Source organism: Heptranchias perlo, chromosome 11 (genome assembly GCF_035084215.1).
Source record: "Heptranchias perlo isolate sHepPer1 chromosome 11, sHepPer1.hap1, whole genome shotgun sequence".
NCBI classification, from domain to species: Eukaryota; Metazoa; Chordata; class Chondrichthyes; order Hexanchiformes; family Hexanchidae; genus Heptranchias; species Heptranchias perlo.
Window position 1 is genome coordinate 60,282,372 of NC_090335.1, and position 16,985 is coordinate 60,299,356.

The 16,985-nt window shown below is 38.3% G+C and overlaps 1 protein-coding gene across 2 annotated transcripts; it reads left to right on the plus strand.

The window, feature by feature from the left end:
• The first annotated feature begins 642 nt into the window (after positions 1-642).
• Positions 643-16,236, plus strand: LOC137326987 (hepatic and glial cell adhesion molecule-like). Of its 2 annotated transcripts, XM_067992365.1 has the most exons (5): positions 643-756; positions 1,474-1,809; positions 1,901-1,993; positions 11,094-11,180; positions 13,412-16,236. In XM_067992365.1, exons 1-5 carry the CDS (start codon positions 702-704, stop codon positions 13,537-13,539), a joined length of 699 nt encoding a protein of 232 aa, XP_067848466.1. In that variant the 5' UTR covers positions 643-701; the 3' UTR covers positions 13,540-16,236. The 2 variants fall into 2 exon arrangements, with proteins under 2 accessions (XP_067848466.1, XP_067848467.1); XM_067992366.1 differs by lacking the exon at positions 1,901-1,993.
• The last annotated feature ends 749 nt before the right edge of the window (positions 16,237-16,985 follow it).

Consider the following 16,985-nt stretch of genomic DNA (forward strand, 5'->3'; position numbering starts at 1 on the left):
AACCCAGAAGTGGGTGCGTTGAAGCCGGGATGCAGTCCTGCTCCAAAAATCAACTATTTTTACTGCCCACCCGCCCCCAACCCACCCGTTCTTGGGGTTTAAAATTACAGCCATGGTATCTCATGATGCATTATTTATCTGAAGGTTGACAATATTCAGTAGGAAGCCCGAAAACTGCTTTTCTTACAATTGGGACTGGGGTAGTCATTTGGGATGCTTACAATGTATTACAGCAAGTCCCAATATGTGGAGCACTCATTTTCTCCACTGTGACAGCAATATCTCTGCTCTAACTAAATTTGAATGTGACACAACAGCCAATACGTATTGCTGTCACAATAAATCCAGTAAAGCAAATCATACCCTTTGGCTTTTGGATTTCTGACATTATCCACCAATGTACTGGTTGCCCAAAAACCAGTGTAGTACTGTGGGTTCTAGCCCAAGTTAAACGTTACATAGAGAAAATTATTTTTTTCATTTCTGAACTTGTGATTATTATAAAATGCATGACGATCTTTATATACACTTCCGCTCGTAGAGGAACACGAATGGCAAGAAACTCATTTCAATATGTTAATGTGTGGGTGAGACAGCTTTCATTGACATAAAGCTTGTGAAACCACACACGCACCCATCAGCTTTGCTGAAAACACCACCATTGTCTTTCTGTTTCAGAGCACTGCTGCGATCACATCAGCATGCCTTGTGTAGTTAGAGTGGTAATGTTCAAGTTATGCCTCTTGTTATTTAAAGGTGAGTGACCATTTTGCTTCTCAGAAACTGGGATTGTTTTTCTTAGAGCAGAGAAGGTTAAGGGGAGATTTAAGAGAGGTTTTCAAAATCATGAAAGGTTTTGATAGAGGAGAAACTGTTTCCACTGGAGGGAAGGTCGGTAACCAAAGGAGACAGATTTGAGATAATTGGCAAAAGAACAGAGGGGAGATGAGGAGAATTCTTTTTACGCAGCGAGTTGTTACGAACTGGAAAACACTGCCTGAAATGGAGGTGGAAGCAGATTCAATAGTAACTTTCAAAAGCGAATTGGATAAATACTTGAAAAGAAAAAAATTTACAGGGCTATGGGGAAAGAGCAGGGGCATGGGACTAATTGGATAGCTCTTTCAAATAGCCAGCACAGACACAATGGGCTGAATCGCCTCCTTCTGTGCTGTATGATTCTATGATTCTTTCTGACTGGAGTTGTGCTATCACCATTCTTCATGGTCTACAGTCACAATGTCTTTTATCAAGCTTCAGCTCACTATACGACATGAATGCAAAATCTATTGTACTTATTGCTGATTGAGGCAAAATGTAGCATACTTGGATTGTATTACTTTATCTACCACTCTTGTAATCTATTATGACTGAACAACCGCCTTAACCTTTTAGCCATAATGATTGAATACAACAGACAATTTCTAAATTGAACTACAGCCAGTATCATTGTGTTTTTGTTTCTTTTTGCAGATCAGATCATGGCTCAGAAGCAACAACCTAAAACAGAACGAATCAATGCCACCATTGGAGGAAGTGTGTTATTTTCTACAAACTGTACATCTTGTATGAATCGGTCAATAGAATGGAAGTACGAAAATGGGCCAATTCGAACCAGTATTGTAATGTTTACCTTTGGCGTACGTGAGCACACGATCTTTCAAGGTTACAAGGATCGAGTGGACTTTTTTGAAAATGGCTCAATTTTATTGTCAGACGTTCAACTAAACGATACTGGATGTTATAAAGTGACACTGGTAGATGCTGAAGGGAACGAGGTGACAGTAATAAAAACGTTGTCAGTCTTTGGTAAGTTCTTCAGCTGTTTGAAAAGAAATCAAAATGGAAGATTTGTTTTTCTTGGATATTCATCATAACAGAATTCTGTGTCTTATTTTAGAATCAGATATAAGTGATCACAATGACAAACAGAGTAATAAAGGAGCAAATATGACAGAAGGTATTGTGGACAACAGGTGGAAAGTTGTTTGCGGTAAGTTTGTAGCATTGATTATTCAATCTGACTGATCAGGGCCACTCTTTGAATGGTTATGAACCAAGTTCACCAGAATGATATCAGGGCTTAAAGGGTCAAGTTATGAAGAAAGGCTGCATAAACCTGGCTTGTATTCCCTCGAATTTAGAAGGTTGAGGGATGATTTAATTGAGGTGTTTAAAATGATAAAAGGGTTCGATAGGGTAGATAAAGGTAAGCTATTTTCTCTGGTTGGGGAATCCAGAGTTAGGCCAAGCACCTTTTCACACAAAGGGCAGAGGAAATCTGGAATTCTCTCCCCCAAAAGGCTGAATACACTGGGTCAATTGAAATTTTCAAGACTGTGATCAACAGATTTTTATTAAGGTTATCAAGAGATATGAATCAATGGCAGGTAAATTGAGTTGAGGTACAGATCAGCCACAATCTAATTGAATGGCAGAACAGGCTTAAGGGGCTGTAACACATACGCCTGTTCCTATGTAAGTCAATTGACTCATTTCTAATATTGTATGGTATGTTTCATTGTTTCCCCGACATTATTATGCTATCTGCAGCATAAGCTGTACACCCACCATAATGGAGGACCTGGTATTTGAGAAAACAAGTGGGAAAGGTGTAGTAGTATTAATTTGTTTAACAGCTCAAATGAATGCTGTAGCAGAATGACAAAATAAATTACCAAAAGTAAATCTAACATAATAAACCGATACAATGTAAAGTTTAATGAAAAAGTTGATGTGCTACAGTATGATGTATTTAAGAACATAAGAACTAGGAGCAGTAGGTCATATGCCCTGGAGCCTGCTCCACCATTCAATGAGTTCATGGCTGGTCTTTTACTTCAACTCCACTTTCCCGCCCTAGTATCATAGAATGGTTACAGCACAGAAGGGGGCCATTCAGCCATCGAGCCCATGCTGGCTCTTTGTAAGAGCAATCCAGTTAGTCCCATTCCCCGCTCTTTCCCTGTAGCCCTGTAAATTTTTTCCCTTCTAGTATTTATCCAATTCCTTTTTGAAGGCCATGATTCAATCTGCTTCCACCACCCTTTCAGGCAGCGCATTCCAGATCATAACTACTTGTAAGAACATTTTTAACAAAATAGAACCCGTTTAAAGTTCATTAATGTTATCAGGAAAGATTCAGGTCTTCAAAGGGATGTGATACATGTGGCAGTGCCATGCTAATTTAGAGAACATAATGGGCCAGAAATTGCTCCCGAAATAATGGAGGAGCTCAACAGTGCTCTCAGTTTTTAGTGGTGAATTGAAGGAGCAAGTTCCCGCGTTTGCACAGGCGCAGTGAAACGAGGAAATCGTGAACTTGCTCTTAGTGGTTCGCCGGCGATATGACAGCTTTGAATTAAAGGGCCGTCATACGCTGCAATCAGAGAAATCAATGAAAAAGCGCCAACTTGCTTATCTGCCCAGCTGGAAAGTAACTAACTACCTCACCAAACAGGCACGCTTAAAAATACCAGGTCTAAACTAAGTTTTAACAGTTAGTCTTGATGACTGCTAAACAACTAAAAATTAACTTTTAAAATTGTGGAGTATCATATTGTTCCTTATTTTAATAGTTTTTGGTCAGTAAAAAAAAAATTAAAATTAAAAATTAGTTTTTTGTTTACTTTTCCCTTCTGTCTCTTTAATTTAATTCAATTATTTCTTTGGTTTTTTAATTTAAAAAAAAGTTTTTATATACAATGACATACAGAATACTAACTTTAAATGGAAGAAGTCTGCTTGCCTGCTGAGCAATGCAGCCTGAATCTGTGGGCGTGTCTTCTCCTCACAGACTTTTCCAGCCGCACGGCAACTCACGCTGCTCAGCGGTTGGGTTGATAGTGCACATTTTGTTTAAAGTTCAAATTCAAGCAATTCGATCCACAGAGCCCGCAGTAAGTAATTTTACCGCAAGCGGCAATTGATACTAGCTCAATTGCTAAATTTAAATCTGAGATAGATAGCTTTTTGGCAACCAAAGGTATTAAGGGATATGGGACAAAGGCAGGTATATGGAGTTAGATCACAGATCAGCCATGATCTTATCAAATGGCGGAGCAGGCACGAGGGGCTGAATGGCCTACTCCTGTTCCTATGTTAATTTAATTCGCAGGAGCTGCGGTGAGCATTGCCTTGCCACTCTACGCGATTATTGCATTAAATGTCAGTAATGACAGTAATGTGTAGGGCCAATATTTTCAGCAAGGAAAACTATTATATTGTCAAATATTAGTTTAATGACTTATAGGCTCAGGTTTAAAATCGTGCACCCGGTTTTACAGCCTGAAGTCACACCAAACATTCCCTATACGTAATTTTTTGTTTACTTGGTGAATGACAAAACTTTTAAATGGTTATGCTCCAGTTAATGGAACAGTAGTAAACTTAATTTAGTATTTCAAACTGTGATGTGCTATCTTGCTATCAAATTCCTATTTAGGAGTTCTCGATGAATAGTGATGTGAGCAGTGAGCAAAATTTTCACTGCCCGCTCAAAATCATTGTGAAATTGGGGAGGTCAGAACTGTATATCTATATGGAGCACTTGTCAGCAGCCTCTAAGTAGCAGTATTTTTTTTTAAAAGGCTTTTAGCAGTTCAGCAGTGTTTCTTGGTTTATGGCACATTGATTATATTATGTGGGTTTTAAGATACATATAATGAGGATCTTAACATTTTCTCTCTATGATATATTCAGGTTTGAAAGGGTCAGTGTCTTTTCTTGTTAGAGGGTTTTTAGTTTAGATAAGGATGGTGGGTCAGTGCCCACTGAGTAAGGTTTTTGTAGCCTCACAGGGTGATGATATGGCAGGAGGAAGCTAGGTTCTCCTAGCAATGAACATGTGAACAGAACAAAGCTGCAATATTTGCCAATCTAAGTGGCTGATGGGTAGGATGCATATAGGAATGAGAAACATCATTTGGGGTGAACCTGGGCCGCCTTCCTGCAGGCCCACTTCACTTATTTTTCATGACTGAAAGAGCTGATGAGCTTGCTAGCTCTTTTCCATCATTAAATTATCTGGAGAGACTAGAGAAGCTGGGATTGTTCTCCTTAGAGCAGAGAAGGTTAAGGGGAGATTTAAGAGAGGTGTTTAAAATTATGATGAGCTTTGATAGAATAAATAAGGAGAAACTGTTTCCACTGGCAGGAGGGTCAGTAACCAGAGGACACATATTTAAAGTAATTGGCAAAAGCACCAGAGGGGAGATGAGGAGAATTTTTTTTACGCGGCGTGTTGTTATGATCTGGAATGCACTGCCTGAAAGGGTGGTGGAAGCAAATTCCATAGTAATTTTCAAAAGGAATTGATTTATACTTGAAAAGGAAAAATTTACACAGCTATGGGGAAGGAGCAGGGAAGTGGGACTAATTGGATAGCTCGTTCAAAGAGTCAGCACAGGCACGATGGGCCGAATGGCCTCCTTCTGTGCTGTGTGATTCTATGAAAGTGCATTATGTTAATTATATGTTTTCTATCAATTAGTGTTAATCATATTCAGGTAGTGGGTATCAATTGTGGAATCTCTAGGGTCTGGTGTGGGTGTGAATCTCCGTGAATAAAGGCTCGGAAACAACTAAAGACCAGGCTCTAGTATTCTATCCTTCACCACATGGCTATCCAATTTTAACATGTTAGTTCCTTAAAGTTTGCTTTTACTTCTAAAACTACACCTTTTTGGGAACGACTTCACATCAGCTGATTTCCTACTACAACCGTTATCCTTCATTACTATTGCCTCTTTTATGCTGCACTTCTGGCATCCGATCAATTATCAGGATGGGGCAATGATGTCAAAAACATAAACATAAAAGTAGCTTTAAATAACTACAAATGAAAACAGAGTGCTGCAAATGCACAGCGCAGTAATTATCATGGAATCATAGAAAGTTTACAGCACCAAAGGAGGCATTTCAGCCCATCGAGTCCACGCTGGCTCTGTGCAAGCGCATTCCAGCTAGTCCCACTCCCCTGTCCTATCCCCGTAGCCCTGCAAATTTTTTCCTTTCAAGTACTTATCCAGTTCCCTTTTGAAGGCCATGATTGAATCTGCCTCCACCACCCCCTCGGGCAGTGCATTCCAGATCCTAACCATTTGCTGTATAAAAAAGTTTTTCCTCATGTCACCGTAGCAGATAGGTTTAGATTTTGAATATTATCCTAACCAGCATGTACAAAATAACAACAGTATTTTATCAATGATCTGCCCTACGAGATCATGTTGTCAAAATGTAACACGAAAGTACAACCACCATCTATTTCTATCCTTGTGAATATTCATTTGAAAATCAGAGGCAAAGGCTTTTGCATTTTAAAGTGACACTACAGTAAAGTCGGTTAGGTGACATTCTGAAATGGATGTTTTTCTCAGTAAAGAAGGTAAATATTATTTAACTTCCCCATAACAATTAGTATTTTGCTGTTTTGTGTCATTTTAGTTTAAATATAGAATCTTGCCCCAAGATAAGATAAAATACAAGCAGCTGAACTTAGGAACATTGGAACGGGAGTAGGGAATCCAGCTCCTCAAGCCTGTGCCGCCATTCAATTAGATCATGGCTGATCTGTATCAGAGCTCCATTTACCTGTTAAATTTAAATAAATGTCATAAATTTAATTTAGTTAAATGGGATGGTGGATGCTAAATATTTTATCTTAAGGAAAAACATTTTTCACCCATTGATTTTGGGTCAGTGATTTAATTTTAATGGGCAGAAAATGACACTGTGGTGATTCGGGCAATATCATTATTATATATAATTATATAACTTGATAATCATGTGCTGGATTCCTGATGTAACAGTCTCTATTTTTTTTTCTCTGTCACTATTTCCATTAATGTCTAAAATAATGATATAAATTCCTTCACACTGTAGTATTTGTTATAGAACCAAGATAAGAACTCCTCTCTGTAAGCTCCAAGTTTATTGAAAAACTTATGACAACAAGTCCTGCACTTTGTAGATTTATTTTTGACATTTACTTTTTGTTTATTACTTAGCAATTGCTATTTTTTTCTTAAATGACATTTGTTCCACTGATAAGTGGGATTGCCTTAAAACTATACCGTTTGCAACAAAAAATTATTGTGTCGGTACAATTCACCAAGCTACAAAAGGGCTTTGCAAGCCCTGGAGAAGGTGCAGAGAAGAGCGACATAAATGAGTCCAAATGTAAGGGGAATGAGCTATGAAAGTGCATTATGTTAACTAAAAAAAAGCTCAATCTCTACAGTCTAGAGTGGAGACAGATAAGGTGGGACCTCATTGAAGCATACAAAATACCAAATGGCTTGGTTCAGGTAAATCCTGAATATTACTTTAAAATAAGACAGGATAGTATGACAAGAGGCCATTAATATAAACTAAGAAGTAAACTTGGATCAGAAGGAATTTCTTCATTTAGAGGGTACTAATATACACGGCTGAATAATCGAAATACATGGATTCAAAATGCAGTTGGATGTTATTCTGAAAGTTACAATAGTAGGCCAAGATTTGGTGAGATGGCTTTGTTCCATCCTTGGCTTTTCTAACGTCCTAAGTGTGTGTCCATACATATATATATATATATATATATATATATATATATAAATAAAACAACCTTTTACTTTATTGTTGAAAATAAATTTCAAAATGTGCAGGTTTCATATTATAACAAACTACTTAATCCTGTCAGAAGCTCTGTTAAAAGCAACAGAAGAACTCAAATAAGGTGTATCCTTAAGAAGAACTAATCTCTGGCCCCAACAATTTGTAACAACAATGTTTGATTGTGGGTTTTATCCAGTGAGGAGTTGTATTTCAGCTCTGTTCCAGTCTTCTCTTCTGTGTGGAGAGATATCTCTTAGGATATTTTGATCATTGTTTTCAGTTTTCCTTTGGCTTTCTACTGAAGCAAGCAGTTGAAATATTGTAGAGGAACTTTCCAACAATGCTAAAAGATAAGAATAAGCTGGAAACCCAATTATATTAAATTATATACATAGCCCAATGCTTAACTGTATAATGTAGCCACCATCAAGGTACCGTGAAGTTCTTTTTATATTAGAGAAAAATCTGTTTACAGTCACTTTGGACTTCCTATGCTATTAATGATTGATTAAGTATCTTTAAAGATTTAGATATATTAAATACAGTCAATGGGGGGACCCATGGAAGACAGAATTGATTTCATTGGTGAGGAAGGCATAACAAAAGGCAACTAAACTGTACAAATTTTGAAAGTTTTAAGTAGAAGAACAAGGTGCTACCCCTGCATCTTTCGGAGGGGAAACAATTGCTGCAGTTAGCGACATCACAACTGCTTTAGTGAAAACGTCGTCTGTTTGGGATTTCCAATGAAATTGTACCAGAATGGGTTTACGATTTCACTAGAAGTAGCGAACAGAGAAAATCTTCATGAATGCACTTACAACGTTACTACACAGACTGATCGGCGGCATTCTTAATCTGTCGTCATTTAAGTCCACAGTCATCTGCCTGCTGCTATAGTGTAAGCTTGTATCTCTCTACATGAAATGGATAAAGAATCCATCTGTTTTTTTTAATTAAGACCTTCCTCAAAAATCTGAACAAATTCCCATTGACTATTCTTCTCATATAACTTTTTTTGTCCCTAGTGTATTGATGGTCAAAGATTGTTCAAATCAAGTAAACTAATTAGTCATTTTGGAGGGATTTGATAATTATGGTTGAATAACTCAGTAGATATTCAGCAGAATCCTGAAAGTTTAAAATAAGTGACATTGCCTAAAAATCAGACTACTAATAATTGGGCATAGAAATTAGCCTAAAAAATTATAGACATTTAGATGGAGCCAATTAATAATTCCCTGTTCTGAACTTCTGGCCTAGGATAATTCAACAGAGCCCAAAATTCACATACGCAAAATTCAGGATTATCTAAGAGTTTAACAAAAAGCAGTCTATCTGAGTGGAATTTGATCTGTAGTGCAGCACTGGGCAGATGGGGCATTTTGTAAAGTAACATGGCCAAAGGTTTTGTTTGACATGCAGCAGCAGCAGATTAAAAAGCGACTTGGTCCCATTCATAATAATTGGGTCAGTGTTGCAGAATTTTACCTGAGGGCTCTGTCCTGGCTAAGATCAGTCTACAGTTTGCCCACAAATGCGCAGCTTTAATCAATATGGTAGTTTTTAGCCCTCAGTGTCTTGGGCAAATCAAATTCTAAAGTTTGTATTTATTCAGGAAATAAGGACAGTGGGGGTAATTTTGACTTTGTTCGATAGTGTAAAAGGGGTGATAGCAAATTGGCAGCCAGTTATACATCTCTCCCAATTTTTATTTCCATTGATTCAATAGAAATAAAAATCGAAAGCGATGTAAAATAGGCTACTGATTTGCTAAAACCCCTTTTACACTATTGCACAAAGTCAAAATTAACTCAGTGTGTGTGTATATCTAGGGAGGGGGATGAGAGAGAGTAGAGGACTTGATTGTTTTCTCCACAAGATGAAGCCAAGAGTTAAAACAATTATTTGTGTGCTGTAAGTCGTGGTACACATACACCACTGGATTCATTATCATTGTTAGATCTGGTCACCATTGTGTAAGAGAAAATCACAAAGATAAGTATAGATGAGCAAGGCCTAATGTGGCTTTCAAACCGCTAGAAATGGCCTCAGCTCTGTGCTTTGCCCCGTGTCAAAACAGATTAGTGTAAGCCAAATATAAACTATACCTTTGGAGTTCATAACTGTGTTCTTGGGCACTTGTAATGATTGCTAAAGCAATATTTAAATATATATATTTTTTTTGTATTAACATTTCAAGGGTACAATAAATATGTATATACCAATAGCTGAGCATTCATAATTTTACAGAAAATTTAAAAAAGCCTTTGCTCTCTTTAAATATGAGCAAGCGTTTCCTCTTAAACTGCTTTGCATATTATTTCCATTTTGCTGCAGGGATGTGCTTAATAACTGTCCCAGTTAAACCTGCTTAGTTCCTTCAATGTTGGGTAATGAGACCTTCTGAAACTTGAAACTGACTTAAAATTAACACTGCTGGAAAAGCATTGCTGAAGTTTCAAATCTATTAATAAACCATGCCCATAAATGACTGAGCGGCATTTCAATCTCTACCAGTTTTCTTTTCTTTACATTGAGTTTTTTTTATTCATTCATGGGATGTGGGCATTGCTACCAAGGCCAGCTTTTATTGCCCATCCCTAATTGTCCTCGAGAAGGTGGTGGGTGAGACGTCCTCTTGAACCGCTACAGTCTGTGTGGTGAAGGTTCTCCCACAGTGCTGTTAGGTAGGGAGTTCCAGGATTTTGACCCAGCGACGATGAAGGAACAGCAATATATTTCCAAGTCAGGATGGTGTGTGGATTGGAGGGGAACGTGCAGGTGATGGTGTTCCCATGCGCCTGCTGCCCTTGTCCTTCTAGGTGGTAGAGGTCGTGGGTTTGGGAGGTGCTGTCAAAGAAGCCTTGGCAAGTTGCTGCAGTGCATCTTGTAGATGCTACACACTGCAGCCATGATGCGCCAGTGGTGGAGGGAGTGAATGTTTAAGATGGTGGATGGGTTGCCAATCAAGCAGGCTGCTTTGTCCTGGATGGTGTCGAGCTTCTTGAGTGTTGTTGGAGCTGCACTCATCCAGGCAACTGGAGAGTATTCCATCACACTCCTGACTTGTGCTTTGTAGATGGTGGAAAGGCCTTGGGGAGTCAGAAGGTGAGTCACTCGCCGCAGAATACCCAGCCTCTCGGTATTCTGCAGTGAATGTTACTTGCCACTTATCAGCCCAAGCCTGGATGTTGTCCAAATCTTGCTGCATGCGGGCACGGACTGCTTCATTATCTGAGGGGTTGCGAATGGAACTGAACACTGTACAATCATCAGCAAGCATCCCTACTTCTAACCTAATGATGGAGGGAAGGTCATTGATGAAGCAGCTGAAGATGGTTGGGCCTAGGACACTGTCCTGAGGAACTCCTGCAACGGTGTCCTGGGGCTGAGATGATTGGCCTCCAACAACCACAGAATCATAGAAAGGTTACAGCACGGAAGGAGGCCATTCAACCACTACCATCTTTGTGTCTTTTATCCCCCCGTAGGCACTGTCGCTGGCGTCATTGTGGTTGGAATTGGTGTTGCAGTAGTATATTTCAGAAGAAGGCGGCAGGAGGAAAGTACCAGGGCTGGTAAGTGAGATTCTTGACTTTCTGAAGAAACTATAATAGAAAGACACTTTCATATCTTAATTCACTTTTGCTGAAATGTATTTAGTTGCATTGACAGTATAAGAAACTTTTTTTTTAAATCCCTAAATCAGATTTTATGCAAATATGCAGTGAGTGGAAAGCACGCTACATTGCCAAGCAAATTTCATGGAGTTTTGGGAAAGTAGGAAGAGTATATTACTTCCTTTCTCCCCTTGCAATACCACTGACGAGGCATCAATCTGTGGATAGAGAAAAGCATACCATCCGTGAATTCATTCAAACTAACTGACTAAATTTCAGCAAATGTATGGAAGACTGTGTATAAAAGATTTAAAGGCTATTTGTAAATTAATTTCAGATATCTCTTCCTGAATTTCACAAAGCGAACGATGCAATCATTATATATCAAACTAGACAGCAGACTTCTGAATTCAAATAATAGGATCCTAAAGGGGGAAATAAAAGTTTTAAGGAAAGCATTATAACACCCTGATGACTCACTGGGTAAATCTACTACCTGGTAAGATACTGAGCTGCACAGAGCAGGTAGATCTCAAGTTTGATTCCCAGTTTAGCTGATCTCAGCCAGGGTAGCAGTTGAGGTATCATAATTGATCTCTGTACCCTTGGTCTAAGTAGGGAGGGGGAAGAAATCAACCAGCTTTCCTACTTCTATGAACTATTTGATGACCCCCCAACTGGAAAATGCATGTGTGGAGGAGTCAGGCGAGAACAGAATCTAGCTTAGCTGTGATACCTTTTACAGTCAAATAACCTATTGACTTTTTCTGTCTGGGCTTACAAATGAAGATTGACCATTTAGGCAAGGTTCTAGACAGCTGCTAGCACTGTACTCTAACAAGAGTCAGTGTATCAGGGAGAGAAGAAACAAAAAACAAATTTTAAAGAGTATTGTATAAATTGAACAGCAACATACAGCAAAAGTAAATGTCATTTCTTTTTCTGCTTTTTGTTTTTGCTGTTTTGAATAAGCAAAAAGACTTTAAAAATTATAGAAAATATGGGAGCCATACATGATCAATAGATCAAGAAATAGAACAACGGGCAATTCAACTCATGGCAGTTAAGTGCCTTTGAATAACCATGAAGGAGCTTGTTTTGACTGAATATCTTTACCAAAAGTTCTCATGGGATATATTTTTCATTATCCCATCAGACTTTTTTTTATACAAGAACGGGAACGTAATGCTTTATGACAACATATATACATCTTTTCTGCTTTTTATATTAAAAATGGAATTTTAGAGGAGAATTTTAACACATTGTAGAATTTCCCTAAAGATATTCATAGTCTTTGAGTTTCAATGTGGTACTTTTGATCTAGCTGGTCCTGAATGCTGGCAGTCCAGTTATCTAACAAAGGCATTGCCCATTAGACAATACATTAAATTGAGATGAGGGGTGATTTTAACTTTCGGTGGTGGCCGCCCATTATGCACCCGCCCGATTCACTTCAATAGAAAGGAAAGTTAGGCAGGTGTATACAGGCAACTGAACTGCTACCGCCCTTTTTCAGCCACTGCCAAAAGTTAAAATTAACCTGCATAGGAAGTAACCCTGGGGTCTAAATCAGTGCTCTTTCAAGAAAACCTACCCTGCACCCTGCTTCTCCAGACCTCCATATAAGTGAGGGCAACCACCGTGTTTATTAAACTTCTTCAAATAAATGCATCAATAATGAATCATATTTCACTGTTCAATAACTACCGGGTCCCTAAGTACTCTTTATTATAAATGTAAGACTACGATTATCAAAAGGTTTTCAACATTATGAAGAGGTTTGATAAAGCTGATTAACACATATTGTTCTCACGAATGAAGAGTTCAAAAACAGGAGCCTTCATTTAAAATTAGCAGCAAGTGGGAAACTCAGCCAGAATTCACATAAAGGGCAGTGTGGAATAAGTTACCATGAAAAGCCATTGAAGCAATGTTCAAAAAACAATTAGTATGTTTTTAGGAGGAGGAGATTGATGGATGTGGTGAGGAGGTTTGGCTAAGATAAACCAGAAAGGAATGAACTTAGTCTAAATGCCTTTCCTGTTCCTAAAATTTCTTAAATTACTAAATGCATTTGTCTTTGTTCTACAACGACCAATAGGATTTCTTTCCTGTGTGTAGTCTAGATAAGAAGACTGTGAACGCATTAGTAACGATGAAAATGATTAATATTGTCATTTTTATTACAGGCGTTCCAAATGTGAAGAGCAATGAGGATTTAAATAGCAATGCTCCAGTGGTCGTTTATTCAACTTATGTAGGTACATTCGCTAACTATGGGAAGTCACGTCAAACAAATCCTTTGGATCAAACCTGACGAGTTTTGCAATGCAATGTGTTTGATCAACTTGTTATTTAAAAAAAAGTGAAACCTCAATTATCTGCGCTCCTGTTATCCATCTTCTTGATTATTCACAAGATTTTTTTGACAAGCTCAGATGCCATGGAAGCAGCTGAAATACAAGCTCAAAGTTTTCCCGTGCACCCACCTGCTGGTGGACCCATCACAGCCCCAAGAGAAATGGCTAAAAATGCTTCTCAGACACGGAGCTTCTCAGCCACAAAAATATCTGGTAAAGATATCATATTCTTATCTTCAGCAATTCCGTTGGCAACATCCACAGCACTGAGCTTAGTAGAGCTTGCCTGTTTAAATGGACTCATGTTTAACTGTGATGGTTAGCAGACTACACATTGGGGTTAATTTGAACCTAACCCGCCCGGTGGGAAACTGATGCGATCAGATTGGACGCTTATTTTACATGTCGCCATGAAGTCAATGGTAAGTAAAATCGGATAGAAACATAGGAACAGGAGTAGGCCATTCAGCCCTTCATGCCTGCTCCGCCATTTGATAAGATCATGGCTGATCTGTGATCTAACTCCATATACCTGCCTTTGGCCCATATCCCTTACTACCTTTGGTTGCCAAAAAGCTATCTATCTCAGATTTAAATTTAGCAATTGAGCTAGTATCAATTGCCCTTTGCGGAAGAGAGTTCCAAACTTCTACCACCCTTTGTGTGTAGAAATGTTTTCTAATCTCGCTCCTGAAAGGTCTAGCTCTAATTTTTAGACTGTGCCCCCTACTCCTAGAATCCCCAACCAGCAGAAATAGTTTCTCTCTATCCACCCTATCTGTTCCCCTTAATATCTTATAAACTTCGATCAGATCACCCCTTAACCTTCTAAACTCTAGAGAATACAACCCCAATTTGTGTAATCTCTCCTCGTAACTTATCCCTTGAAGTCCGGGTATCATTCTAGTAAACCTACGCTGCACTCCCTCCAAGGCCAATATGTCCTTCCGAAGGTGCCGTGCCCAGAACTGCTCTCAGTACTCCAGGTGCGGTCTAACCAGGGTTTTGTACAGCTGCAGCATAACTTCTGCCTCCTTGTATTCTAGTCCTCTAGATATAAAGGCCAGCATTCCATTATTTTCTGCACCTGTTCATGACACTTCAATGATCTATGTACCTGAACCCCTAAGTCCCTTTGGACATCCATTGTTTTTAACTTTTTACCATTTAGAAAGTACCCTGTTCTATCCTTTCTTGATCCAAAGTGGATGACCTCACATTTGTCTACATTGAATTCCATTTGCCACAGTTTTGCCCATTCACCTAATCTATCAATATCGCTTTGTAATTTTATGTTTTCATCTACACTGCGTCAGTTTCCCACCTGGCGGGTTAGATTAATACCCCCATTGAAATTAACACTACCCGATACAGTAACCAGCTGGCGTTATGTTCAACATGCTCTCTACTCACCAGCACACAAGTCCATTTAAACAGGCAGGCCGTGCATTGATTTTAAAGCTGGAGGCTCCACACTGCTGATTTTAGTGGGGATTGAATTGCTGGAGGTAAATGCATGCTACCTCAAGTACTTACCTCTGTAGCTAGGAGGCCTGTGGTTAGAACTGGGGGGAATATATTTTGACCATTTTTCTTCGGTCACTGGTGGATCCGGCAGTTGGAGTTGCAAGTGAGTTTGGAGGGCGCAATTGAGCTGGTGATCTGCGAATTAACTGTTTCACTGCCAGCTAATCTTACAATGCTTCTGGGGAGATCTCTGGTACACAAGTGGGAAGATACAGCATATTCAAAATTCAAATCCACAGTTAATTTGTGGACTCTTAAATATATGCTAATTTCTAATACATGCCAAAGGATACCATACTTTATGGCAGATAATCAATGTTCCAAACATTTGCATACTTTCATCGTAACAATACATTTTACATTATTAAAAAGAGTTTCTTAGCAACCTGATTTACAGTACTGATGAGGAAGTTTACTGATCTTTTGACCAAATCTAGTTTGTATGTACTTCTGTTAAACTGGATTGAAGAAGTCTTGAGATTGTCTGGGGATCAAGGAGATTCTGGCCTTCGATGTGCTGTATGAATGTGTTATTCCTTATAACAACATTTTCCAAGTTACTGTATCTAATTGTTCTATGACATACAAGTGCCTTAAAATTGGGCTGTATGGATATTAGCACAGAAATGCTCGACATGTTTACGTGAAATTCTGTCAGCTATTTTGATGGAGGAATTAACTCTTGTATTTTAAACAGTTTGGTGACTCTGTTAAAGTAGCCGACAAAGGAAATTCATACAAATATGTTGAGCCTCTGCATACTAAAATTCAAAGAACCCAATTTCAAGGCAAAGGTCTCTTAACCAATTCTATGATTTCTGTTGGTTTTCTAATATTGTAAAACGTTTTTATGAAATTGAAAGTGTCACCCTTTGTTTTTAAAGTACAGTTTGGTTTACTAATCTTTCAGATCTTATTGAATTGTTAATATATTTGTGTTCAATAAAACCTGAACAGTTCTGGCAGAAAGTAAACCCACCCTTCGTACTTTTTACTTCCAGTGTTCAAAATTAACAGAGGTCAGAAGTTCCCTTTGAGACACAAACTATTTCTTAGATTTTTTTTATTCAGTTTTCAGTTGATTTGGGCTGATCTGTTTTTCTAATGTGATTCCATTGAATTAAAGCTGTGCTATTTATATATAAATTAAATTAAATTGTTTTGATTTTGACGCATATTAAGATGGTATTTAATAAACTGGACCCTTTCCAGATTGCACTGACCCATACTGAAGTTAAATGAATTAACTCAATCTGGTGATATGATACAGATGTATCATAGTGCCTTATTGTGGTAGTTAAATATAACCATCGGTGTAAGACAGCGAGCAAAATAAAAAATGTCCACGTGTAAACTGAATACATTATACACATTACAAATATGCAAGAAAATTTGTGGCAACATTTCCAAGCTGTGGGCAAGATTTACAAAACAAAACCAGATATTTTCACTTTTTACTAGCTGTAAATTGCTAACAGTGTTATTGGTGCACTAGATACTTTGTGCATGTGCTGATGTATTAAATGATAACCAAAGCTATACTCAGGTTAACACCTTCCAGATTATACTTTCGTCAGAAAGCATGAGGGAACTTCATCAACATACGCAATTGCAGCCGAGAAACCTTGAGTATTCTGCATCTCCATCAAAAGTAACTCTAGTCCCTCAAACTCCAAGGTTCGGTAACTCCCCTGAGCCAACATGCTGAATGACCTCAATAAGAATCATTTTAAATAAAAATATTCAAAAATAAAAATTAACAGAAAGATAGAGAAAAGCAACATGGGTGTTAAGGTTAATATACTTTGTTTCTGTTTAATCTGTAGAAAGGGTGCTAACATGATTTCCACTCTTCAACATCTCTTATGTCCCCTTC

What these genes read in the sequence shown, in the direction of transcription:
- LOC137326987 (XM_067992365.1), top strand. Translation starts at nt 702, where the DNA reads ATGCCTTGTGTAGTTAGAGTGGTAATGTTCAAGTTATGCCTCTTGTTA. An exon ending in ATGCCTCTTGTTATTTAAAG is followed by an intron (nt 757 to 1,473) that starts GTGAGTGACCAT and finishes TTCTTTTTGCAG; the next exon opens with ATCAGATCATGGCTCAGAAG. An exon ending in GGAGGAAAGTACCAGGGCTG is followed by an intron (nt 11,181 to 13,411) that starts GTAAGTGAGATT and finishes TTTTTATTACAG; the next exon opens with GCGTTCCAAATGTGAAGAGC.